This window comes from Salvia hispanica, chromosome 4, assembly GCF_023119035.1.
Source record: "Salvia hispanica cultivar TCC Black 2014 chromosome 4, UniMelb_Shisp_WGS_1.0, whole genome shotgun sequence".
Classification (NCBI taxonomy): Eukaryota; Viridiplantae; Streptophyta; class Magnoliopsida; order Lamiales; family Lamiaceae; genus Salvia; species Salvia hispanica.
The window spans coordinates 34,840,389-34,862,335 of record NC_062968.1 but is presented as its reverse complement, the minus strand read 5'-3'; the positions used below and the strand labels follow the sequence as shown (position 1 = coordinate 34,862,335).

Below are 21,947 nucleotides of genomic sequence, written 5' to 3'. Positions count from 1 at the left end.
AAAATTTTTTGGAGGGGGTTTTTTCCTACAATAATACCTTGTGGATTTTTCCTTTTGGATTTGTTAGGGCCCAAAATTATTCGTTTGGGTGATATATTTTTACCTTTTTTTTCCCAAATTTTTAAAAATCGTCCAAGAAGTTTTCTTTAATTGAGTTTGGCATAGGACGTTACCAAACTTCAGACCATCTAATAAGACAAAAAATGTTACATGAGCATTCCTCATGTATAGCAGCTACTTGATTACTGGATATTATTTTTATGCCCTGGCTTTAGAGTGGCTGATGCTGGAGAATTATGCTGGGTGCTTCATATTTATTGTGTTTTACATCGTGTTTTCAAATATTATGTTGCTGGTGCAAACTGCTAAGACCTAATAAAATTACACAAATCAAATATTATCTATTCCGTCTAAGCTTATCCCTATTCTGGCTGGAATTTTGACAGCCTGCATCGTTAATTGATGTAGTATGATTCGACTTTTCCCCATCATTTTGTCTGTTTCTTGTTGTCCTCCTCATGTGCTTCCATTAGAAAGTTCTATTTCATCCAGCTTTTATGTGTTCATAGAATTTCTTAAGCAGCAGGCATAAGACACATAATCAAAAAGTGCTGGTTTCGTTAGTCAGTACTTGATTCTGTCAAAATTTGGAAATGTATCTATAGGTTGCATTTCTGTTGTTAGTGTGAGATGATGCATCCCAAACTGAGTACTGTATTGGTTTCGTTTGCTGTTTCCACAGTGATTGTTGGAGAAATTGCAAATTTTGCAGCTTATGCATTTCGCCCGCCATTCTGGTTACCCCCCTTGGTGCACTCAGCATTATTATCAGGCATGATCAGCTACCTAAGTCAAGAATTGTCTCCTTATTTTGACTGCTGATTATTGCCTGTTTACTGCACGCTGTACTTGCACATTTATTTTAAGGAGAGACTACATTTTTGGTATTCTAGGCTGTGCCTTGTGTGTTGTGGGCTCCACCACAATTGTCCTACATGCTCCACAAGAACGAGAGATTGAATCTGTGAAAGAAGTTTGGGACCTTGCTACTGAGCCAGGTAACTTTAAGTGCAGCTTCTTTTCTTCTTGGTTTATTTTATGCAGAATTGTTGCATATGTTCTCTGCGGAGCTAAGGACAATGCATCTTTCCTGCAGTTTTTCGTCTTGTATGCAACTCTGGTGATAGTAGTTGTCGTTGTTCTGATATTCTATTATGTACCTCAATATGGCCAGACACACATATGGTTCTATATTGGTGTTTGTTCATTAGTTGGTTCATTGTCGGTAGGTGTTGCTTTTCCAATCTATTTCTCTTCCACCAACTCCTCTTAGACCCTGCTTACATGAGACAGCAGAAAGGAGATTGCTTTTCTGTTCTAATTGAATGTTGAACTATGTAAAATTTCCTTGGCAGGTCATGAGTGTCAAAGCACTAGGGATCGCTTTGAAGTTGACCCTATCAGGAACAAATCAGCTAATATATCCACAGACATGGGTCTTTGTGATGATCGTCCTTTCTTGTGTTCTCACTCAAATGAATTATCTAAATAAGGTATTTTCTTCTAGTGTTGGTGATATATTTATATTGGATAGGTATGGGATGATATAGTTTTATTTGGCCTTTCTATCACATTTCTCTGTTTTCATATATGGATAATCTTGAATGCAGGCTCTGGATACATTCAATACTGCTGTGGTTTCGCCAATTTACTATGTCATGTTCACATCTTTAACTATCGTGGCCAGTGTGATCATGTTCAAGGAAATAATACTGGTGCTCATCAGAAACTAACATGTTATTTTAAACATAATGCGCTGCCTGATAATTTTGGATGAACGGATAAAATTAATAGATGGAATTTAGTTGTGTAAGACAAGCTAGTGAACAAATGGAAGTAAGATTCAGAATATAGGCTATTTTTGTGATTTTAAAGATTTATGGTTAGTTATGATTGCCTCATATATTTATTTGGAAAATAAGTTTTTTATCCACATGCTGCTCCTAGCCCGATGAAGGGAAAGAAAGGGGATGTGGGTGTAACAAATGGTTTATATATGGAGCAGGATTGGGATAGGCAGAATCTGACTCAGATTGTCACGGAAATGTGCGGGTTCGTGACTATTCTCTCTGGTACATTTCTTCTCCACAAGACAAAAGACATGGCAGACGGTATGTGAGGTTTACAATGCTGGCTTTGTATCTGTGGATATCGGATAATATTCTGTAATTTAAGCTTGCTCTTTCGTTACCTGCGTACATAATGATCACTGTTTTGTATTTAGGTTGTACGGCGTCAAGGCTTGCCAAGCATGAGTATGAGGATAGTTTTGTTGAAGAAGGTATCCCTCTAAAGCGGCAGGATGCAATGAGAGCAACATGATGTATGCTCTCTCTTTTTTTTCCTCTTTAATATTTTTGGTTCGATTGTAACTGCCTGCAAAAAGCAAGGTCTGAAAAATTACACTCTGGAGAAGATATTACAGGATGCATCATCGATCTTGGAGAAGATAATCGCAGGATGCATCATCGATATTGCATTTAAATAGATATACATCTCAATATGAATATGCATGCATTGTTCTTCCAGCCCATCCCAGATTCCACTTTTAACTTCCTTTTCTCGTCTTTGAGTCCGATTGTGGCGTCTGGCGATATCAGTTTTGTGTGAAAAACAGGGGAATTGAAGTGGATGAGATTCATTTACTTGTTTTTATTGAACTTTTAATATTCTTCAAAATAATACTAGTAATGTACGTAGTTGTTTTTTTACTTAAAATCAAACATACTTGGGAATTAGTTTGAAAATTCCAGCGAAGTCCATGTCTAAACGAATGAAGTCTTGCACAGGATAAACATAGATAATTCTGAGAGTTGTTTTGAGACAAACCTCCCAATCTTTGATGAATCTCCGTTCTCCACTTTAATATAGTATGGGGGGTGTATAGACATAGAACAACTGGTATTACATCAATGCACATACAACATTTGTACTAAGTTCATGAGCATCTATAACTACAAGGGTTTCCGCGTTGAGACCTTCAACCGAACTTGTGCATAACAGAGAATGTTGAGTCTGTTTACGTAGTTTAGATTCAGTACATGAGTGGTTATGGCAGTTTAATGGTGAATGAAAAATTTAAGGTGAAAGCTGTTCTCTGAAAGATGGATATATATCTTAGCGGTCACACGATCCACACACACCCATCCCATATTGTTTGTTTATAGAGATATGCAATTGTAAACAAGGCCTTTGAAGTAGATTTATGCATAAAATATGAAAATTAAGAATTGAACCCTACCTAAATTGAAAAATTCAGCTATCGCTTAACTGGTACTCAATTTTAACTAAAAAGCACCCACTACATGCGTTTTTAGGAAGCTTCATGACAATAGAAAGGGTGGGAGAAAAGCTTCTCGGATGGGAAGCCATTTTGCTTCCCAGTAAGAACTGCTGAGATGGGGTCCATCGTTGAGCCACTACACGCGCACATTAGACTACCCCCATCGGTGACTATGGGATGGGGGTGGGGCATATAGGACAAAATAGGGAGTATTAAAAATAAACCAAAAATAAAATTGCCCAACCCAACCCCCATTTTCATGGCTTGTCAGCCGGCCCACCCAAAAATGAAGGCCAAATGACACTTGTCAACTTTTTATTGGTTTCATGTATTACTATTTTTACATTTTTTATTTACTATTAATTATTGATTATCACTATTTTATTTAATAATGTACATGTCTTAGAATTGTAATCTATAAATATGAAATCTAAATACTTTTGAATGTTTTGAATATTGTGAATTTATGAAATTTTTATTACTTTAAGTGATTAATTTTAATTTATTTAATTACTATTATTTTTGTCTTTATATATCATTTCTTTGTATTTTGGTTTGTTTATTTCTATGATCATATTATATTTTTTAATGTGTGTAATTTATTATTATATTGTGCTTTAATTATTTGAATATCTAATATTTTTTGTTTTAAATTTGAATCATATACTTTTTTATTATAATTTGTAGACATTATTTAATATATTTAAATTAATTATAAATCAAAATATTAATATAAAATATATGAAAAAGAAAATATTGGGTTGGGTTGGGTTGGGGTCACTGATGGAAGTAAAAAAGTTGATGGGGGTTGAATTGAGTGAGGGTTGTGTATGTGGAGGATAGAGAAATGAATATTTTATTAAAAAGTTGATTGGGGTTGGGTTGGATGAGTGTCACGGATGGAGATAGTCTTAGGCCGCACGACTTGGACGCTTATAGTGAACGCGTCAGTAATGCAACTGAGTGACAACCCACACTAATATGTCAATTTTTATTTTTGTTAATTTTCTTCATTTTCCCTTCTTTTAATTGTTTGCTCATTTTTTATTTAAATTTAATAATAATAAAATAAAATATTGTGTGGTGTAGTAATTTCAATTATGTATTATTAATATTGTATTTTAAATATTTTTAATTATATTATTTTGAAAAATATTATTAATTTAATAAATGTATATACAAAGATAGATAGGGTAGTGATTGATGCACTATTTATTAGCACTAAAAATACCTGCAAGCATACAGGATAGATCTAGTATAGCTAAAGGTCAGTACCGGATATCGAACACATGGAATAAGATTGAAACTGACTACCATATACTAAGCATCACATACTATCTAGAGACACGAGATTTTTGGTTTGATTTTATAAAATATACATAAAATAAGTAACCAAATAAAAGAAAGCATAAAAACATATGATACAAAACATGCGTAAGAAAAGTAGAATTTTAGGATTCAAAACACAATTGACTTCCTTGAGTTACGGTCTCTAGAGTTATTAAGTCGGTCACTTAACTAGATTAAACTCCCTCCGAGGTGAGAAATCCATAGATTAGGTGTAAATTGTAATAATTGAAGTCCCCTTCTAGTTCTTAGACCTAACTCCTAAAAGATTGTAAGACCAACGACCTCACATGAAACCTCAACTCTCCCGAGTTCTATTGAATTAAAGTGTGAATTATCCCTTTTCCAAGTCAACTATTTCGTCTCCCGAGTACTCTAATCAACTCTAACATGTATTCAAGGGGTAGCTAATCAATTGAATATAGAAGGCGCAAGGATAAATCAAATAACCGCACGAGCTAACAAGGAAAATCAATTGAATATCTTCACTAAAAAATCCACCAAAGATGTTCTACTCATAGACAAGTAAAAACTACAAATAAAGTACGAGACATGAAAGAAATAGATAAAACCCAAGGTTGAATCTTCAATCTCCTTGCCTGGATCTGCAGAGCTCCGCTCCAATGGAAGATGGATGGTTATGTGTGGAATATGAGATGGAAGATGGATGGTTATGTGTAGAGAGGGGGAAGGATTTGGAGGCTCTGAGATGAAGATTATGAATTAGGTTAGAGGTATTTATAGGATGGAAAAAGGTTTATTTTGATAATTTTCGTGGCCTACAAGAAATAGGAGAGATTTGGCTTCCCAATATAATAATTTCTTTTCTTCCGTGAATTTCAGCCTAAATTTCCGCCAGCTTTGACTGCACTGCGCAACGTTTGTAGAATAGACATAACTTTCTCCACAAAACTCCGATTGAGACGTGCGAGATATCCACACGAAGCTATTTCGAAGAGGAAGAGAATGGTATGTATAAATCACTGATTGGACTCCAAATCTGATGGCAGAATGGGCTCGAACAGAGGCTGCTGCACCTTGGCCTTTTTGCACCTTTTTTTCTATCTTTTTCTATCATTTATCAACAAACACATCAAAAATACCAAATGTATAACATATGCAATTTAAGAACATAATTTGCATGATTGACATTTAAAACGAGTCAAATCTAGCCCTTAAAAACATGCAAAATCCGTGTTTGTCAACTCCCCCAAACTTAATTATTTGTTTGTCCACAAACAAAACAAGAGAAAAATAAATTAAGAAACACGGATGCTAAGAACTAGACTTCATAGTTGCCTCAAAAATTACAATAAAAATAAAGAGTTTGACAAAGAATACAAATCAAATCAAGCAAAGCTTATTTGTGCCTTTTCATTACTAGCTCGTTGATCACCTTGAAATACATACGCTCACAAGTGTTCAGAATTGTGTTTATCATTCACTCTCAAAGTGTATGTTGGGAAAAGTGTATGCTCTCAGATCATGCAACATGCAAAGTTTACCATAGGTTTGCTCAAAGTCTAATCTCTCCTCTACTTGATGTGATTAAAATTAAAAATCCGAAAGGTCTTTATTTTAGGTTATAATGTAGGCTCTTTGGTAAGGTGTGGAAATATGGCTAAAAAGTGACTAAACCCAAACATAGCAAAAGTGATCAAGTTCTACTACATCAAACTTACCACCCCACCAACAATTCGAATCTCAGTAAATTCTAGACTTTGTCTAAATTTGTTCTCACTTCCCAAATTTCTTTAATTTTTTTTTCTTTTCATTTTTTCTTTATTTTTTTTACATCCTTTTTTTTTTCTTTTATGCAAAACCGAATATCTCATTCAAACCACAGATGTCTATGCACTTTTTACAAGTAAGCACACTACTTTTCTCTCTACCTTATCTCTCCAACTCTTTTTACAAAATATAAACTAAATTCACCATGAGTGCATGGATAGTCCCCTTTATTTAGCTTCCAAAGAAAAATGCTTTAAAGGCTCAAAGTGGCTAGCTAGGGAAAAAAATGTAATGAGTAAGGTCAATAATCTATACATATATAAAGGGGGAGTTTTGGGAAAAATAACAAGATTGTCATTATAACTTTTTTAATAAAATTATAAATTTGAAAATGGTTTTATTTATTAATGTAGTAATTAGAGAGATGAAAAGGTTTCATTTACACAAATAAATTTAATACAAGCCGATCACTATAATAAATATTCTGTATTAAACAGTCACAAATATGATAGTTAACAAAAACAATCTATTTAACAATACTACTTTAAATTTAATTACAAAACTATAGCTTTGATTAATTTAGTATTATGTGCGTGCACAATTTTCCTTTATAAATTTTCTTGAATATTGTTGGGTTTAATGTGTGATTGGAAATATTTTATTACTTACAATCCATCACTAATATTATGCCACAATCATACAGATCAATTTCCCACATCAAATTACCTCTAACAAAGGATGCAAAGAAATTAAAGAAATAATTAATGTGGGAGTAATGTCGTGTGTAGTGGAAGGTGATCATGGCCATGGGAAGAATTTTGGCTTTTCATTTCATATAAGTAACATTCGTTATCTTAATTTGATGGTTTATAGTGTGTTAATTCCATGACTTTCCGTATCCTTATTTATGGCTATAAAAGTCATAGAGTTGTGGATGGATTATATATCAAAAAAATCACTTTCTCTTATCTCTAAAGTTCTTTTTGTTTTTATGTATTTAGAAGTATTGTATTGCTGAATTCTCGGAGCTTAATCAATTTCATTTGTACCTAGCGGATTTAAGGTGCTTCTATATGCTAGGAGAGTCGTTTATCTTTGGAACAATACGTCAATTCAAGAGGCTAGCCGCAACATAATTTGTCTTGCTGAAAGTGGGATGTTCTCAACTCGACTAATCATAATTCTATTTGTTTTCTTATTTTCATTGTAATTTCTATTCCACTTATTATTATTTTTTTCTTCAATTGTAATAGTTAGAATATAACATGTATAATTTTATCTCAATATATAATATTTGATTATTTATGATGAATCAATAAATTTATGTACAGATATATCTATATGTATACGTGTGTGTGATAATAAAGTAAAAAGTTTATATACTTGAATCTGATATTTTTATGACAAAAGAATTGTGCATGTATAATACTCCTAATAAATAAAATAATATGTACAGTAGTATATGTTGGAAATTAAATAATTTGCACAAAGAACTAAAAACGAAGCCGACTTTCGTTTCCTACTTATAAATATGTTGTTACGGACACTTAGTGGTCAAAAAAGAAAAAAAAAGAAAAAAAAAAGAAAAAGAAAAAAAGGGGTTTCGTTTGGTGAGACTGTTAAGCCGAAAAAGAGCTAAATTTTTGTTGCATACGTATTTATTTCTATTATTTTATGGCATATAGATACTATTTAATTTTAAAATTTAAACTAATACTATAAAATAAATTAATTCCCAAGCAGTGCATGGGCGTTTGCTCAATTTTACTAATATTGTAGTCTTTATTTTCCTTTGAGAAGTCGGTCATATTTTGTTTTTAGATTCGTCTCATTATTCGTTTCTAAAAAATATTTGGATTGTGCATCGATAATATGTAAAGTAGAGCCCCAGCTTTTACTTTGTGAATTTGTTTAGGGTTAACGGCAGTTTTCATGGAAATTAATTAGACTTCCAATAAATGTAATGAATATTGCTAAATATAATTATTATTTAATTAAAACTGATTTTGGGTTGTTACTAAAAGTTCCATTAAATGTAGTGGATATTGCAAAATAATTCAAGCAAACTTGAAGACAAATAGGGCGTACAATTTCCTTCCTTAATGTTTGTCAACACGTTTACACGTACATTTCATGCATAATTGTATATTAATTAACACAAAAAAATAACTTCCATAGTTATTGTGTATGAAACGACACATCTCATCCAAACGTTTACATGTCATGCATAAAATTATACTACCTCATTTTATTAGCCAAACATGACACTACATATTCCCTAATTATAAGGCAAATAACCGTTATTCACACTTATGTTTATCCGAAGTGAGGAATAGGAAAGGTTATATCCCTAATTATAAGGCAATTAATGATTTCAACATATGATCAAATTAATTTTAAAAAGTAGAAACGGTTAATATGAAAAAAATGCCCACGGCTTGGCCACAACCGAAATTAAACCCGTTCTGGCGATGTCTTTGACTCCTCATTTCAACAAAACACTACTTCGGCTCCAAAAGTTCTGAAATTAAACCCTTTTTGGCGATGTCTTTGACTCCTCATTTCAACAAAACACTACTTCGGCTCCAATAAATAATACTATTGGATGAATAGATGCTTGGATGAATGCAAGCTAAAAAAATTTTTGTTTACCATTCACATAGCCCTATTATAAAGTACTTTCTTGATATAATCATATAAACATATTTACAGTCAAGATTCAGGAAAAAAAACGTCTACTATCAGTAAGATTTATCAATTAGCCCGACCCAATGTAAAATATCGAATACAAATTTAAAAGCCCCAAATAGGATAAGTGATCAACAAAGTAAAATTGAACTGGGACGGAAGGAGAATTTTATTGATATTTGGCTCATTTGTTGGACATGATGAATATATTTTAAAGTTAAGGGTTTAGGATTGTAAAGTACTTTCTTGATATGAGCATATAAACATATTTACAGTCAAGATCTACTATCAGTAAGATTTATCAATTAGCCCGACCCAGTGTAAGATATCGAATACAGATTTAAAAGCCCCAAATAGGATAAGTGATCAACAAAGTAAAATTGAACTGGGACGGAGGGAGAATTTTGTTCATATTTGGCTCATTTGTTGGACATGATGAATATATTTTAAAGTTAAGGGTTTAGAATTTAGGTTTCAAGGTTTGGGTTTTTAGTGTATAGGGTCACTATATATAAAAGGAGAGTTTTGGGAAAATTTACAAGAATGCCATTTTCTTTAAAAAATTATATTACTGTTGAAAAAACAATAAAAACTATATTAAGGTTAAATACGTGTGATTTAAAAGAGCCTATAAATTTGCAGTTATCCAAAAAAAAAAAAAAAACGTGTGTGATTAAGGATTCTTAATTTTGCAATTATGTCAGCAACGTGATACAGATAAAATGGACATTAGGATCACTAAAAGTCATTCATAGAATTCTAAACGTTAAAAATCATTCTATAAATTTGAATTCCTTTAATTAAAATTATCATTTCAATGAAGAAATTTTCCAAGTGGTATATCGTCACCCAATCGTCTTTATGATTTTATTTATAGGTAAATGTACTGTATTCTCTATCAGTTTTGTGATTTTATATGTTTTGTTAGTAAGGATTATCGACAAATCTAAAACTCCCAAAATAAAATAAGTGATCAACAAAGTAAAATTGAATTGGAACGGAGGGACAATTTTATTGATATTTGACTCATTTGTTAGTCATGATGAGTACATTTTAAAGTTAAGGGTTTAGGATTTAGGTTTCAAGGTTTGGGTTTTTAGTGTATAGGGTCACTATATTGCAATAAAATGAAGCTCGACTAGGAAGTGTCTCACCAGTGCAATCTTAGATTATAGCTTTTGATTATCAATATCTAAAATCTCATTAGGAGAAATGGTAATTATACATTCTTTGTTTTTTTGTTTTGTGTAATGTAAATTTGATTTATTTTTTAGTCTCATGATATACTTCTACCATTTTATTTTTTCATCATGAGTTTTTAATTGTATTCTTTATTTATTGGTGATAGTGTTATATTATTGAATTATATATTTTTTTAATTATATGTTGTTGACGTGTGTTCCCAATTTTTATATTAGATATGTAAAGATTTTCATTAATTTATGGATTAATTATGATAAATTATTTTTCATTTAATATTTATTCTACATAATTATTTGGTAAGTATTATATAGATTCCGGAAAAAAAATATAATGTGCCGTGCATAGCACGGGAGAGATACTAGTTAGGATATAGAAAGTAGCTAATGATGGCCTAACGTTCTCTTTTATCATTTAAACACTATGTAGACTTAGGCAGACCAGGAGCAAGTTCTAGAAACAAATACATAAATGCAGATAAATCACACAAGAAAGAAATTTATAGCTTAAGTCTCACAAGGTATAAGCATGATTCATGACAAACAAGCAATTCATTAATTGTGCACATTTTCACTAAACCTTCAAATCAATGCATCAAGTCAACTCAACCAACACATAAAAGAAACTTTTTACCATAGGCAACTCGGCCTGATGTCCCTAAACATGAGTATTTCTTAGTTTTCTATGTTATGCTCTTGACAAGATTCACCTCGAGTTTTTAATAAAATAAATAATAACAAAAACAACTAAGCTCACGGTCCACCACTTCATCCCCCAAACTTATTCAAAATTACGTTAAAAATAAGTATGAAAAGTCAGTAGGGACGTGAGTAAACTAAAAAAAGAAGTAAGGAAAAAAATGATACCAATGTTGGGTTGCCTCCCAACAAGCGCTTGGGTTATTATACCACTAGAAATAATTAAATATTTTAAAAAAAGTTAAAAACTGATTACTCAAGGGATATTATAGTAAATTCCTCACTGAGGTTAGGGTTTAGGCTTTTCCGTATAAATTAGTTCTCCCACTTAAAAACCTCACCACTTAAGCCGATTTCATACGCAGCGCAGCCGTCACTACGCCACCAGGTAGTCGTACATTCAGATGCAGCAGTTGGCGTTTGCACATTTTGATGTGCCAATAATCTTTTAATTTACATTGTTGGTTTGGGATCATCTGATATAGACTTGTAATTTCGATTTTACCAATGTTTGTCTAAGTAGCTGAATTTGGTTGATTGTTTCAGTCAAAATGGTATAAGAAATATTTATTGACTTAAGATCAATTTGAGCTAATTTTGTTGGTTGTTTACTTTGACAACAGGTTTAGCAGCTTCGGGAGTCTGATCTAGAAGAAAAATGTCAGGGTGAGTGGATAGTTCGTAATCGTAATGATTACTTCTAATAATCCGTTTTTTGTGCAAATTAATGTTTATTATCAAGTTCAATTATTGAGTCAATAGCAAATTTGTTCTCATAAAATCAGTCTTCGTTTTGTTTTAACTAGACTTTTGATATTCGGTGGATGTTTAGATTATTTTGACTCTTTCCAGTTATTCTCTCCCTTCACTGTTCATTCGCCACATGTTGTGAATTTACTGTGCTATCAACACCCTCCTGTAGCTTATGTTGCTTATTAGCAATCACTACTTGATACTTGATGGGAGATCTTAGGATTTTATGTTGATTATGTTTGTTGTGATGGCTTTATTAGTTAGTTTATGATCACCCCCGTAGCCTATGTTGCTGGAACTCTTTTTTTTTTTTTTTTCTTTCTTCCTAACATGTGTATTTTGTCACTTAACAGTGAGGATGTTGTTGTTGCTGATGCACCAGCTCCAGTTCCAGCTCCAGCTCTTGGGGAGCCCATGGATATCATGACTGCTTTGCAGTTGGTTCTGAGAAAGTCCAAAGCCCACAGTGGCCTTTCTCGTGGACTCCATGAAGCTGCCAAGGTCATTGAGAAGCATGCTGCTCAGCTTTGTGTCTTGGCAGAGGACTGCGACCAGGCTGATTATGTCAAATTGGTGAAAGCTCTTTGTGCTGATCATAACGTTAGCTTGATCACTGTGCCTAGTGCTAAAACCCTTGGCGAGTGGGCTGGAGTAAGTGACACCACTTCATCTTTATTATATGCTCATCATTCTTAAATAAGGCATTTTTGGTTCAAGTTGGGTATTGGGATGTAGTCTTGGATTGGGTACATGGGGCTGAAGTTTGACTCTTTGGCACTTCCACTGCCTTGGGGATGAATGCAACACCCTATATCAACTCATACCTTCAGTTGAATTCAGACAGATATCCTCTATATCTACTTGAACATCTGAGGGTGCAACATCAGTTAATAGCGTATCTAACCTAAAGTCTCTAGAATTGGATCTTTGGTCTCACAACCTTTTCATATCTCTGTTGTTGCATCTTTTAGGAGCTGTCATTTATGGTTTATTTTGTGACCTTTGTCTCAATTTTTCAGCTATGCAAGATTGACTCTGAAGGAAAAGCAAGGAAGGTGGTGGGTTGTGCATGCGTTGTTGTAAAGGTTTGAGCTTTGACATTATTATATGATAAATCTGGACCTTTTTGGAGTGACAATTACATGCATCAACAAATTAAGCTTCAACTCATGATCATGTTTATATGTTTTTGCAGGATTACGGGGAAGAAAGTGAGGGTTTACATATTGTCCAGGAATATGTGAAATCGCATTAAATGGTTTCAGGATGTTGAACCCTTGGACATGAAGAGCACTTCTGATTGTGATTCTGATACTAGGATGGCGTGCTAGTTTCAGTTTTTTATCACTTTAGAACTCTTTCCAAGTCATTGTGGGGATTCGTTTTTGGACATCTTTAATGTTGGTTCAAGTTTTTATCATCTGATGCTTTGTAGTATAGAGAGATTGAACCACCTTTACATGTACTGTTTATGTTTTATTAAAGTTCTCTTGGATTTCCCCCTTTTTCTACTGTTTTTGTTGGTTTGAGTTTCTGTGTTGATTACGGAGTACTTGGTTAGTCTAAACTCAATTTGTATATTATTTTATAATTTTGGCTGGCAATATTAAGATTCATAGTTTTGGGTCTTAAAGGTTATGATTTGTCTATTTTTAGGTCCGTTGATGTTGAACTTGATCATCCAAGTGATTTGGGCCTATAGTTTATTTTTCGTTGTAAATATATAAAAAGTTTATACTCCTTTTGTTACTTACTAGTACTATTTCTTAATCAGAGTTGTAAACATTATGAATAGTTTATTTTTCTCCAAAAATCTTATATCCAATCTTCAAATTTTGACGGTGGTAGGAGTTATGCACGATTTGAATTACAAATTTACAATGCTCTAAACCCAAAATTTTATTGAAATAGTTGGTGATGGGCGGCGGCAAAGGCTTAAAATTTTAAATCCCATAATCCATACTCAAAAATCTCAATGATGATCGTCTATAAAATTGCAATTCAGTGGAAAATTTAGAATGCGAAGCTAGTACCTAAAATTCGCGCATGCCATAACGTTTCTCCTCAAATTAGGCTACATCGAAGACCTCTAACTCCAATTAGCTTATGAATGTCTGGCCATCGAGGTTCAAACCCCAATTTTAAAAATTTGGAAATTTCAAAATTGTTTTCATTTTATTGCAAAACTATGAAATTAAAATATAATTAAAATTTAAATGTTTAAATAGCAATAAATATATATTTAAATTAATTATAATAATCTCTCTTTGAAAATAGAAACTTTTGAAGTGGTATGAGTTTTAGTATTACACAATTGGCAAAATAAAAGAGATAATTGATAAATTAAAAGAGAAAAATGGGTAAAGTAAGAAAAAGGAAGAGAAATATTAGTGAAAGTAATGTTAATGGACTGTGAAGTCCACTATCTAAAATAAAAACTTTTGAAAGTTTCTACTATTTTTAAGTGACGAACTAAAAAGGAAATAATTTTCATTTTTAAGGGACAGAGGTAGCAATATTGTGAACTCTTATTTGAGACGACAACTTCACATGCACAACTTTTGGTACTTGCTTAGCTACCAAAATTCGATGCCAACGTGCGGTTTCATAGTCGGACATCCATGTGATAAATTTTGAAGATCACGAGCTTTAGAACCTCTAAGATTTCGTCTCTCTCCGCCATTGATATCAGTCGAATCTTGGTTTTAATCATTGTGATTTACATTGCAAAAAAAAATCCTAGCACCATTATAATTTAATAGTTTCGTCAATTTTTAGCCAAAAAATAACCAATTCATAATCTTTAGGATTCAAAACTAGTAAACATAATATCTTAAACCAAAATCATAAATTGCTATATGACAAAAATAGACTTTAGTCGTGTTACTTGTCTAATCAATAGTGTGTAAATTGTTAATTAGATCAAAATCACTTTGGCCGTTAAATTTAAGCGGCACATTACTTTAGGACAAAAAAAAGGACAATTTCACAATGTTTATGATTCAAATGTATTAACCATAATATTAGACTAAAATCATATATAGACCATAACAATGCATGTATTATATAATATTAATACGTGAATTTCAATGGTTTGAGACTAGAGAATCAGAGATGCCCAAGGTTTTCGGTTCAGGCGGTTAACCGTGAAACCGAAATCGTGAGATTTAAATCGAACCGAAACCATCACTTTTGGAAGCGTGGTTCGATTCAGGTTCCAAAATTCCAGAACCGAAACCGTGCCGGAACCGCCGGTTCCGGACGGTTCCAGACCGGAAACGCGAAACCGAGCCAAAACCACCTAAAACCTCACAAAAACCGCATTTCCTAAAACCGGAACCGCCGGTTCATGAACCGTGAGCATCTCTATCTGAGACTCTCAATGTTTGTGGGACAAGAGATTTCCTTGAGAAGAATTAGTTAAATATTCTTTATGCTCTTTATTACCTAATATAAGTATTGAATCAAAAAAGTACTAATCTAAACTCTAAACTGACTATAAAGAATAATCTTAGTCTATATAACATGTTATTTGAAGATTTGAAAGATAAAAAATGCACTCTTATGTTCATCTAAACAGAAAAATAGTTTTAACTCAATCCTCATATTCTGTCTCTTCATCATCATCCTCATTGTTGTTGCTGTATCTCCACCCTTCTGCAATATTCTCTCGTTCCTCTTCCGTTTCTTCACTATCTTCTTCTTCGTATATTTCCTCCTTGAGAGGTCGATGTTTCTTCACCAAATTCAAATTGACAGGTGAAACAGTAGAAGTCTTACGGCGAGAAACCTTTGAAGGTGGCTGCTTCAGGTTCGGCTTTGGCCTGCTTTGTTTACGGACTTTACTATTTCCACGTTTACCAGCGTACGCATCTTGATCACTGCCTTCATCCATCTCATGTTCGGTGTTTTGTTGGTTGGCCTTAGCATTCTCATCTGGAAAATGGCCGGGATGCTCTCGCCTCAGATGAAGATTTAGCTTGTATTCATGAATGTAAGCCTTCTCACACCCTTCATACGGACAGGCATGTGGCCGGTCTGATGATGCAGGGCCCGTTGTAGACCTCGGAGTTGCTCCTGTTGTAGATCTCGGAGTTGCTCCTGTTGTAGACCTCGGAGTTTTCACGGGCTTTTCAGGAGGCATAACATATTTGGGCGTTTCCATCACATTCTGCACGAATTGCCAAACATTTAGGATTAGTTAAAGATTAAGCAATAATCACACACTTAGCGTTCTTGACATTCCCACCCGTTAAGGGCCTAAAAACTGAAGGTCTGATCAGTGTAAAGACAAAGGAGCACTAGCCTTTGCAAGAACATTACAAACAAAATAGCCAGAACATGTGCTGTGAAAAATATTATGCAAAAAAGGGGCAAATCCGACAAAGCTAGCGAAGACATGGAATCTGTAACTGACCGCCTTCTCGTGATGAGATGCTATGTGATTCTTTAGCTTGTATTCGTGGGCGTATCGTTTTCCACAGTCAGAATATGGGCAAATATGATAGTTCTCCTGCGCATGTGTCTTCATATGTGACCTGAGATTGAAGTCCAAAGAGAACGCCTGCACAATAGAAAACTATAAGATGATATGGGTAGCAACTGGAAGTGAGCAACTCTTGCAGATTCTGGAGAGTATTTACAAATCTGGCATTTTTTCACCATGGACACGAAGATTGAGCACCCACTCACGCTTGTTATGAATAAGACCAAACAGAATGACTGATAATGGCTCATAGATAAGATGATTAGATTAGTCTTCTTTATGGGATGGCAGTGACACACTAGTTTGATAAGCTAGTTTACTCACCTTACCACAGCCTTCATGTGGACACACAAAGTCTCTCTCCCCAGTATGAATTAAAAAGTGCCTCTTTAGTTTGGAACTGTCCAAAAATTTCTGCAAAGCACATGAAAACAGAATTCAGATGTCAATGAGACATTATGAAGAAATGAACAACATCGTATGATAGAGGAGGCACAGAACTCTAATTGAATATCCATTAAGTACAGTGTAACTTGCTCAAGCAAAAATTGCCTTTCCATTTCAAAAGGCCCTTTCAGTCACACATTAGTGAAGATGCTAACTACTAGTACTTGTTAATTAGAAACATATGCAAGATAAAGTTCTCATGATATCTATGAAATATGCTGAAATACATAGATTCAGATTCCTGTGCCCAGATTTGCTTAATTCAGTGGCAACTCGACAAACCAACGATAACATATATACACTTACCAATTCACAAGTATAGTTGTTCCAAAAACATTCAGAATAATAAATAAAAAATAACAAAAAAGGAACCAGCAGACCCAATATAGTTGTAACTTGTATCCCCAAATTTGTTTAACACATAAAAATAAAAAGGAAAAGAAAAATAACAATAAGATACTCCAGTTTACAGGTGACTGAACTAACAGGAATTTCTTTCCACTTGCTCAGTTTACTTTTCTTACTTTCAAATTTCAATGAGATATGATACTAACAGTTAACTAAATTCCAAGGTAGTACAACAGATTACAAGTTCCTTAGTTTCCTTAAGTAAACAACTCATAGTATCATGCAATCCCTTCTCTCCTCTTTATTTCAATAATGTAAGTCTGTTATGGTGGAGATTATTTGGCTAATTTATAGCAATCTTTTAGTTAATAGTGATATAGTTCTGATTCTCTCCACACAAAGCAAACCATTCGGATAACATCTAGTAATCAACTTTTGGTTTAAATAGTGCTCCTATTTTTTTTGTTAGTGATGGAGCATGTTCTACTTGATCCAAATAACAATATAAGTTCTAGGTGTTTTCAATAGTCAAAGACACTATCATATTATAGTGAGAGAGCAGGTTAAGTTGCTTTTATACTCATGCCATTCATTACCTTCCCACAATTTTCATAATGGCAAACATATTGTCTCTCCCCATGAATATGAGAGTGCTTCCTCAATGTTCCAGCATCTATAAATGTCTTCCCACAGCCTTCATAGCTGCATAAGAAGAGAACTTCTGTTGTGGGTTCAGGCTCGGGCTCAGCCACTTCTGACTCTTTTGACTTCTCCTTCATGGCCCTCATCGTTGCCTCTGAAATCGAATACAACCAGCTTTGCGGATCAAATATATATGGCATTGTCCGCCAATCAAATATCAGACAACACAACAAGATGGAGTATTATTCATTCTATGCTATTTTCTGCCAATTTTGTACATCAATCACATGCACAAGAATCCTACTAAAACAATTTGAATATGACATAAAACTTAAAAACCTTTGATACTCACCATTAACCCATTTCAAGACAAGGCATTTCCCACCATTTGAAACAATATCTTGCGGCACCCTGAAAACGATTTGAAGAAATTAGTAAATTTTGCAATTTACATAAAATTAAACAAAACCCTGCTTCACCGAACTCATCATCTAACAGCAAATTAAATATGCGCAGAAAAAAAAGAGTGGAAATTTGAGCAGAAAGAATCAAAGTTGTCTTCTTTTACCATTCCTTGAACCATTTAACGGCAGGGCCTCTAGAGCGGGACATGGGGCGTCTGTCGAAGGGACTGTGGCTGATGTGAGTCTCCATTGACTCGCTTCTCTCTCTCGCCCTCTTCGCCAGAAGGTCAATTTCTTAAATCAATTGGAGAAGTAGAACTTCAGCAGCTAAAATTAGGGTTAGGGAAGTAAATGTTTAGCAGAAAATCAAGATCGAGGCCTGTGAATATCTTGGAAGTTTTTAGAGAGAGAAAGTACCGTCAAGTTTTAATCCGCCATTGTTATACTTTCAACCCCGGTTCGGTATCCACAACCGGACCGGTCCGGTTTACTCCGTTTTATGAATGTGACTCCTAATTGAGGGATAATTATAATGTACATGCAAAATGTTTCACCAATGTTAATTGAGTACAAAATGTTTTAAGTTAACAAATATCATACAAAAAGTTTAATTAGTGTTACGAATTAGCACATTTGATCTAAAATCACTAACACTATTATTTTTTTTATTTTTCTCCAAAATTATGACCTAAAAATATGATATTATTTCTCTAAATGATACCTTATATATTGCCATATGGACATTTTATCAAGCAATGAATTCACATTTAACTTTCAGCTAATATTTGTAGCTAATTTTAGAGTCGAAAGGAAGAAAAATAAGAAAAGGTAACGATGTTAGTGATTTTTAGATAGAATGTACTAATTTGAAATACTAATCAAACTTTTTGTATAATATTTGTTAACTTAAAATATTTTGTACTTGATTGGAACATTGGTGAAACATTTTCGTATGTAAGGTGTATTTACCCCCAATTGATTACAAACAATTTTATAACTTCGACCTTCGATATTGGGTCAAACAATAAAATCTATGAAGGCCCATAATTGATAAATTATATTTTTAGGGCTGTTATAAGTAACACAGCCACGTATGGGTGTCGAGGGAGAATTACTGAATAAATACAAATATTTATGTTCAAAATCTTCTACCAAAAAAGCTCGTAAGAGCGTCCACAATAAGGGGGTTGCGGCCCTCGGCCCGGAGATGGCTCGGGTGCAGACCCCTACAGCTGGAGGCGCGAGGAGACGCGAGCGCAAGCGCGGGGGGTAGCTCGAGGGAGAGCCGAGTACCCGGCCCAGCTGGGACCCTTGGGCGCGAGGCGTGGCCCCCATTGCGGAGGGCCGCGGCCCTTGGGCATTTACGATTTTATTTTATTTTTTTTCTAATTTTTTTATAAATACGCAATTTTTCTACCCTAATTCAAACTCCACTCTTTCCAATTTATTTCAATTCAACTTTCAAACTATGGATTCTGACGATGAACAGTTTCAACAAGTGATCGATCAGGAGTTTGATGAACTTGTTTCAGCGGTGCAAGGTGAAGCTGACGAGGCGGAGGCGGAGGCGACAGTCTCTCGGCCGATCCATCATCGGCGGACAATCGGCTGTGACCATGTCGGTGCCGACCAACGGTTGACGGAAGACTACTTCGGCGATAACACCCTAAAACCAACAGATTGTAGTGTTTTTGTAGCACGGAGGTAAAGTGACCTTGAGGATACTGGTTCAAACCCCACCACCTACTGGAAGACTTTTGGACTTTCGGCTTTAATAACTCTCTTTATATATTACACATACAGAGTTTATATATATACTCCATGGGGTGTCACCCCTATACTCCATATATTAATTCTCAGAAGATAAGCTTAATTCGCGAAGTCGTGTTGATTAAAATAATAAAGTCTAGATAGGGGAATATTGCTGAAGATTATGTGGTTCTTTGCTTTTTCTAGAGAATGACAATTCGTTTATAAAATTTTATAAACGTCTCTTTCTCTTTTTCAACTGCTCCCATTCTTTAATTCTCAAATTTATTTAGTTTAACATTATCCCGTGTTACTTCAGTATAAATTATGGTTTGAAGAGTAATATCCTTATCGTTTATTAATATTTTGGTTATTACTTTTTGAAGTGCTATACATAAGGTGAATTAGTTAATTTTTTAAATGGCACGTATGAAGCATAAACTAATTAAAAATACTACTAATAACTAGTACTCCCTCCCCCGTCCCACATAATTTGACCCAATATTCCATTTTGGACCGTCCCACCTAATTTATCACGTTTCACTTTTATCATTTTTGGTAGTGAACTTCATACTCTACTAACTCATTTCTACTCACATTTTATTATAAAACTAATACTTTAAAAATAAGATCCACCTCCCACCAACTTTTTCAACTTACTTTTCATTAGATTTCTTAAAACTCGTGCTGATCAAAGTGTCTCAAATTATATGGGACGAATGGAGTAATATAGAATAATATGAGAAATAAATCCGGCAAGGGAGATTCAAACCCAAAAACCACTTATATAGGATGACTACGTTATGATAATGTGGGAAATATACGACATTGAACCCGAAATCTTTTAATTATGAGAATCAAACAAGATAAGCAAACAAAAGAAAAGTTTTGTGGTGCCTTCTTTCGAGAAAAATATGGATAATAAAAGTGGACAACTAATCTGTTAGTCTATATATATAGACTGTATACGATTAATTGATGACAATACACACCCAATACTTGCGGTACAACCCGCCCCTTATTTCAACCTCCATTTCCAATATTCTTTCCGTCGCTGCTAAGTTGAAGCATATCTAATTTTAAATATGGAAATTAAGAAAATATGTTGAATGGGTTAAATGAAGATAAAATAAATCATTCTTTTCATCTCGATCTAAGTGAGACATTTCTATTTTAACAAATAAATTAGGGCAGTGGTATTTTGTGAATAAAATTATACTCACATTAAATAGTTAAAGTTAAGTAAGAAAAAATGAGATAGTAATAAAGTAAGCAAGAGAATACTAAGAGAGTAAGAGATAATAAAAAAGAGAGAGAATAAAATAAATAGGAGAGATAAAGTAGGAGAGATAAGTGAGTTAAGTATAGCAACTAAAAGAAACGTCTCACTTGGATTGGACATTCCAACAAGAATACGTTTCACTTATGCTCGGACGGAGGGAGTATGAGAAGAAAATAAAATAGGAGAGATAACATAGAGTCAAGTTGGAGGTAGAATAAAGTAAGGCCATGTTTGGTTGTCAGGATTATGTTTGAGAAAGTAATCTGATTCCTTATATTTTAAATTCCTGTGTTTGTTTCGATTTTTAATCAGAATCCCGAAACAAGGAAAGTTAACTTTCCAGGATTCATGATCCTAGCTTTTCTTAGGTATTCTCTTTCCCAGTTTTGGATTCTTACATATTTTATGCAATATATTATTATTATTAAATACAATATTTTAAAAATAATATAAAATTGTAAATCATATTTAATTTCAGTATAATAAATAACTATTAAATTCATCGTAATTATAACTGTATTATTATAATATTTATATATAATCATTATTATCATAATAGTAATTAATAATTTATTAAAAAATTAAAATATAAATGATATAATAATAATAATAAATAATTATTACTATTATTTTATAAATTAATAATTAATAAATAAAATCATAGTAAAATTTAAATTATAAAATTTATTTAATTATAATATCAGCAAATATAATAATAATAATAATAATATTTATTATTATAATAATTTATTCCATGTAACTATAATGACAATTATATTATTATACATTATGATCAATGATCCATATTTTAACTACCCATCCTAATAAT

At 33.4% G+C, this 21,947-nt stretch overlaps 2 protein-coding genes and 1 pseudogene across 3 annotated transcripts; 2 read left to right on the top strand and 1 right to left on the bottom strand.

Moving 5' to 3' along the window:
* Nucleotides 1-690: 690 nt before the first annotated feature.
* LOC125220965 lies at nt 691-2,588 on the top strand (annotated as a pseudogene).
* Nucleotides 2,589-11,317: 8,729 nt separating this feature from the next.
* Nucleotides 11,318-13,271, top strand: LOC125217582 (40S ribosomal protein S12-like). 2 transcript variants are annotated; one of them, XM_048119099.1, is made up of 5 exons: nt 11,318-11,395; nt 11,631-11,673; nt 12,114-12,411; nt 12,780-12,845; nt 12,956-13,271. In XM_048119099.1, exons 2-5 carry the CDS (start codon nt 11,666-11,668, stop codon nt 13,013-13,015), a joined length of 432 nt encoding a protein of 143 aa, XP_047975056.1. In that variant the 5' UTR covers nt 11,318-11,395; nt 11,631-11,665; the 3' UTR covers nt 13,016-13,271. The 2 variants fall into 2 exon arrangements, with proteins under 2 accessions (XP_047975056.1, XP_047975058.1); XM_048119101.1 differs by having other exon boundaries at nt 11,333-11,398.
* A 1,965-nt stretch (nt 13,272-15,236) lies between these two features.
* Nucleotides 15,237-18,482, bottom strand: LOC125218161 (zinc finger transcription factor YY1-like). The gene is made up of 6 exons (XM_048119778.1): nt 18,252-18,482; nt 18,036-18,094; nt 17,638-17,837; nt 16,571-16,660; nt 16,178-16,324; nt 15,237-15,931 (listed from the first exon to the last, which is right to left on the bottom strand). Exons 1-6 carry the CDS (start codon nt 18,335-18,337, stop codon nt 15,356-15,358), a joined length of 1,158 nt encoding a protein of 385 aa, XP_047975735.1. The 5' UTR covers nt 18,338-18,482; the 3' UTR covers nt 15,237-15,355.
* Between the last annotated feature and the right edge of the window lie 3,465 nt (nt 18,483-21,947).

Bases quoted from the DNA above. Each gene is read 5' to 3' on its own strand.
- LOC125217582 (XM_048119099.1), top strand. The intron at 12,412-12,779 runs GTAAGTGACACC...TCAATTTTTCAG, and splicing joins CCCTTGGCGAGTGGGCTGGA to CTATGCAAGATTGACTCTGA. The intron at 12,846-12,955 runs GTTTGAGCTTTG...ATGTTTTTGCAG, and splicing joins GTGCATGCGTTGTTGTAAAG to GATTACGGGGAAGAAAGTGA.
- LOC125218161 (XM_048119778.1), bottom strand. From the start codon at position 18,337: ATGGAGACTCACATCAGCCACAGTCCCTTCGACAGACGCCCCATGTCC. The intron at 17,838-18,035 runs GTGAGTATCAAA...ATTCGATTTCAG, and splicing joins TGTCTTGAAATGGGTTAATG to AGGCAACGATGAGGGCCATG. The intron at 16,325-16,570 runs GTGAGTAAACTA...TCTATTGTGCAG, and splicing joins CACATGAAGGCTGTGGTAAG to GCGTTCTCTTTGGACTTCAA.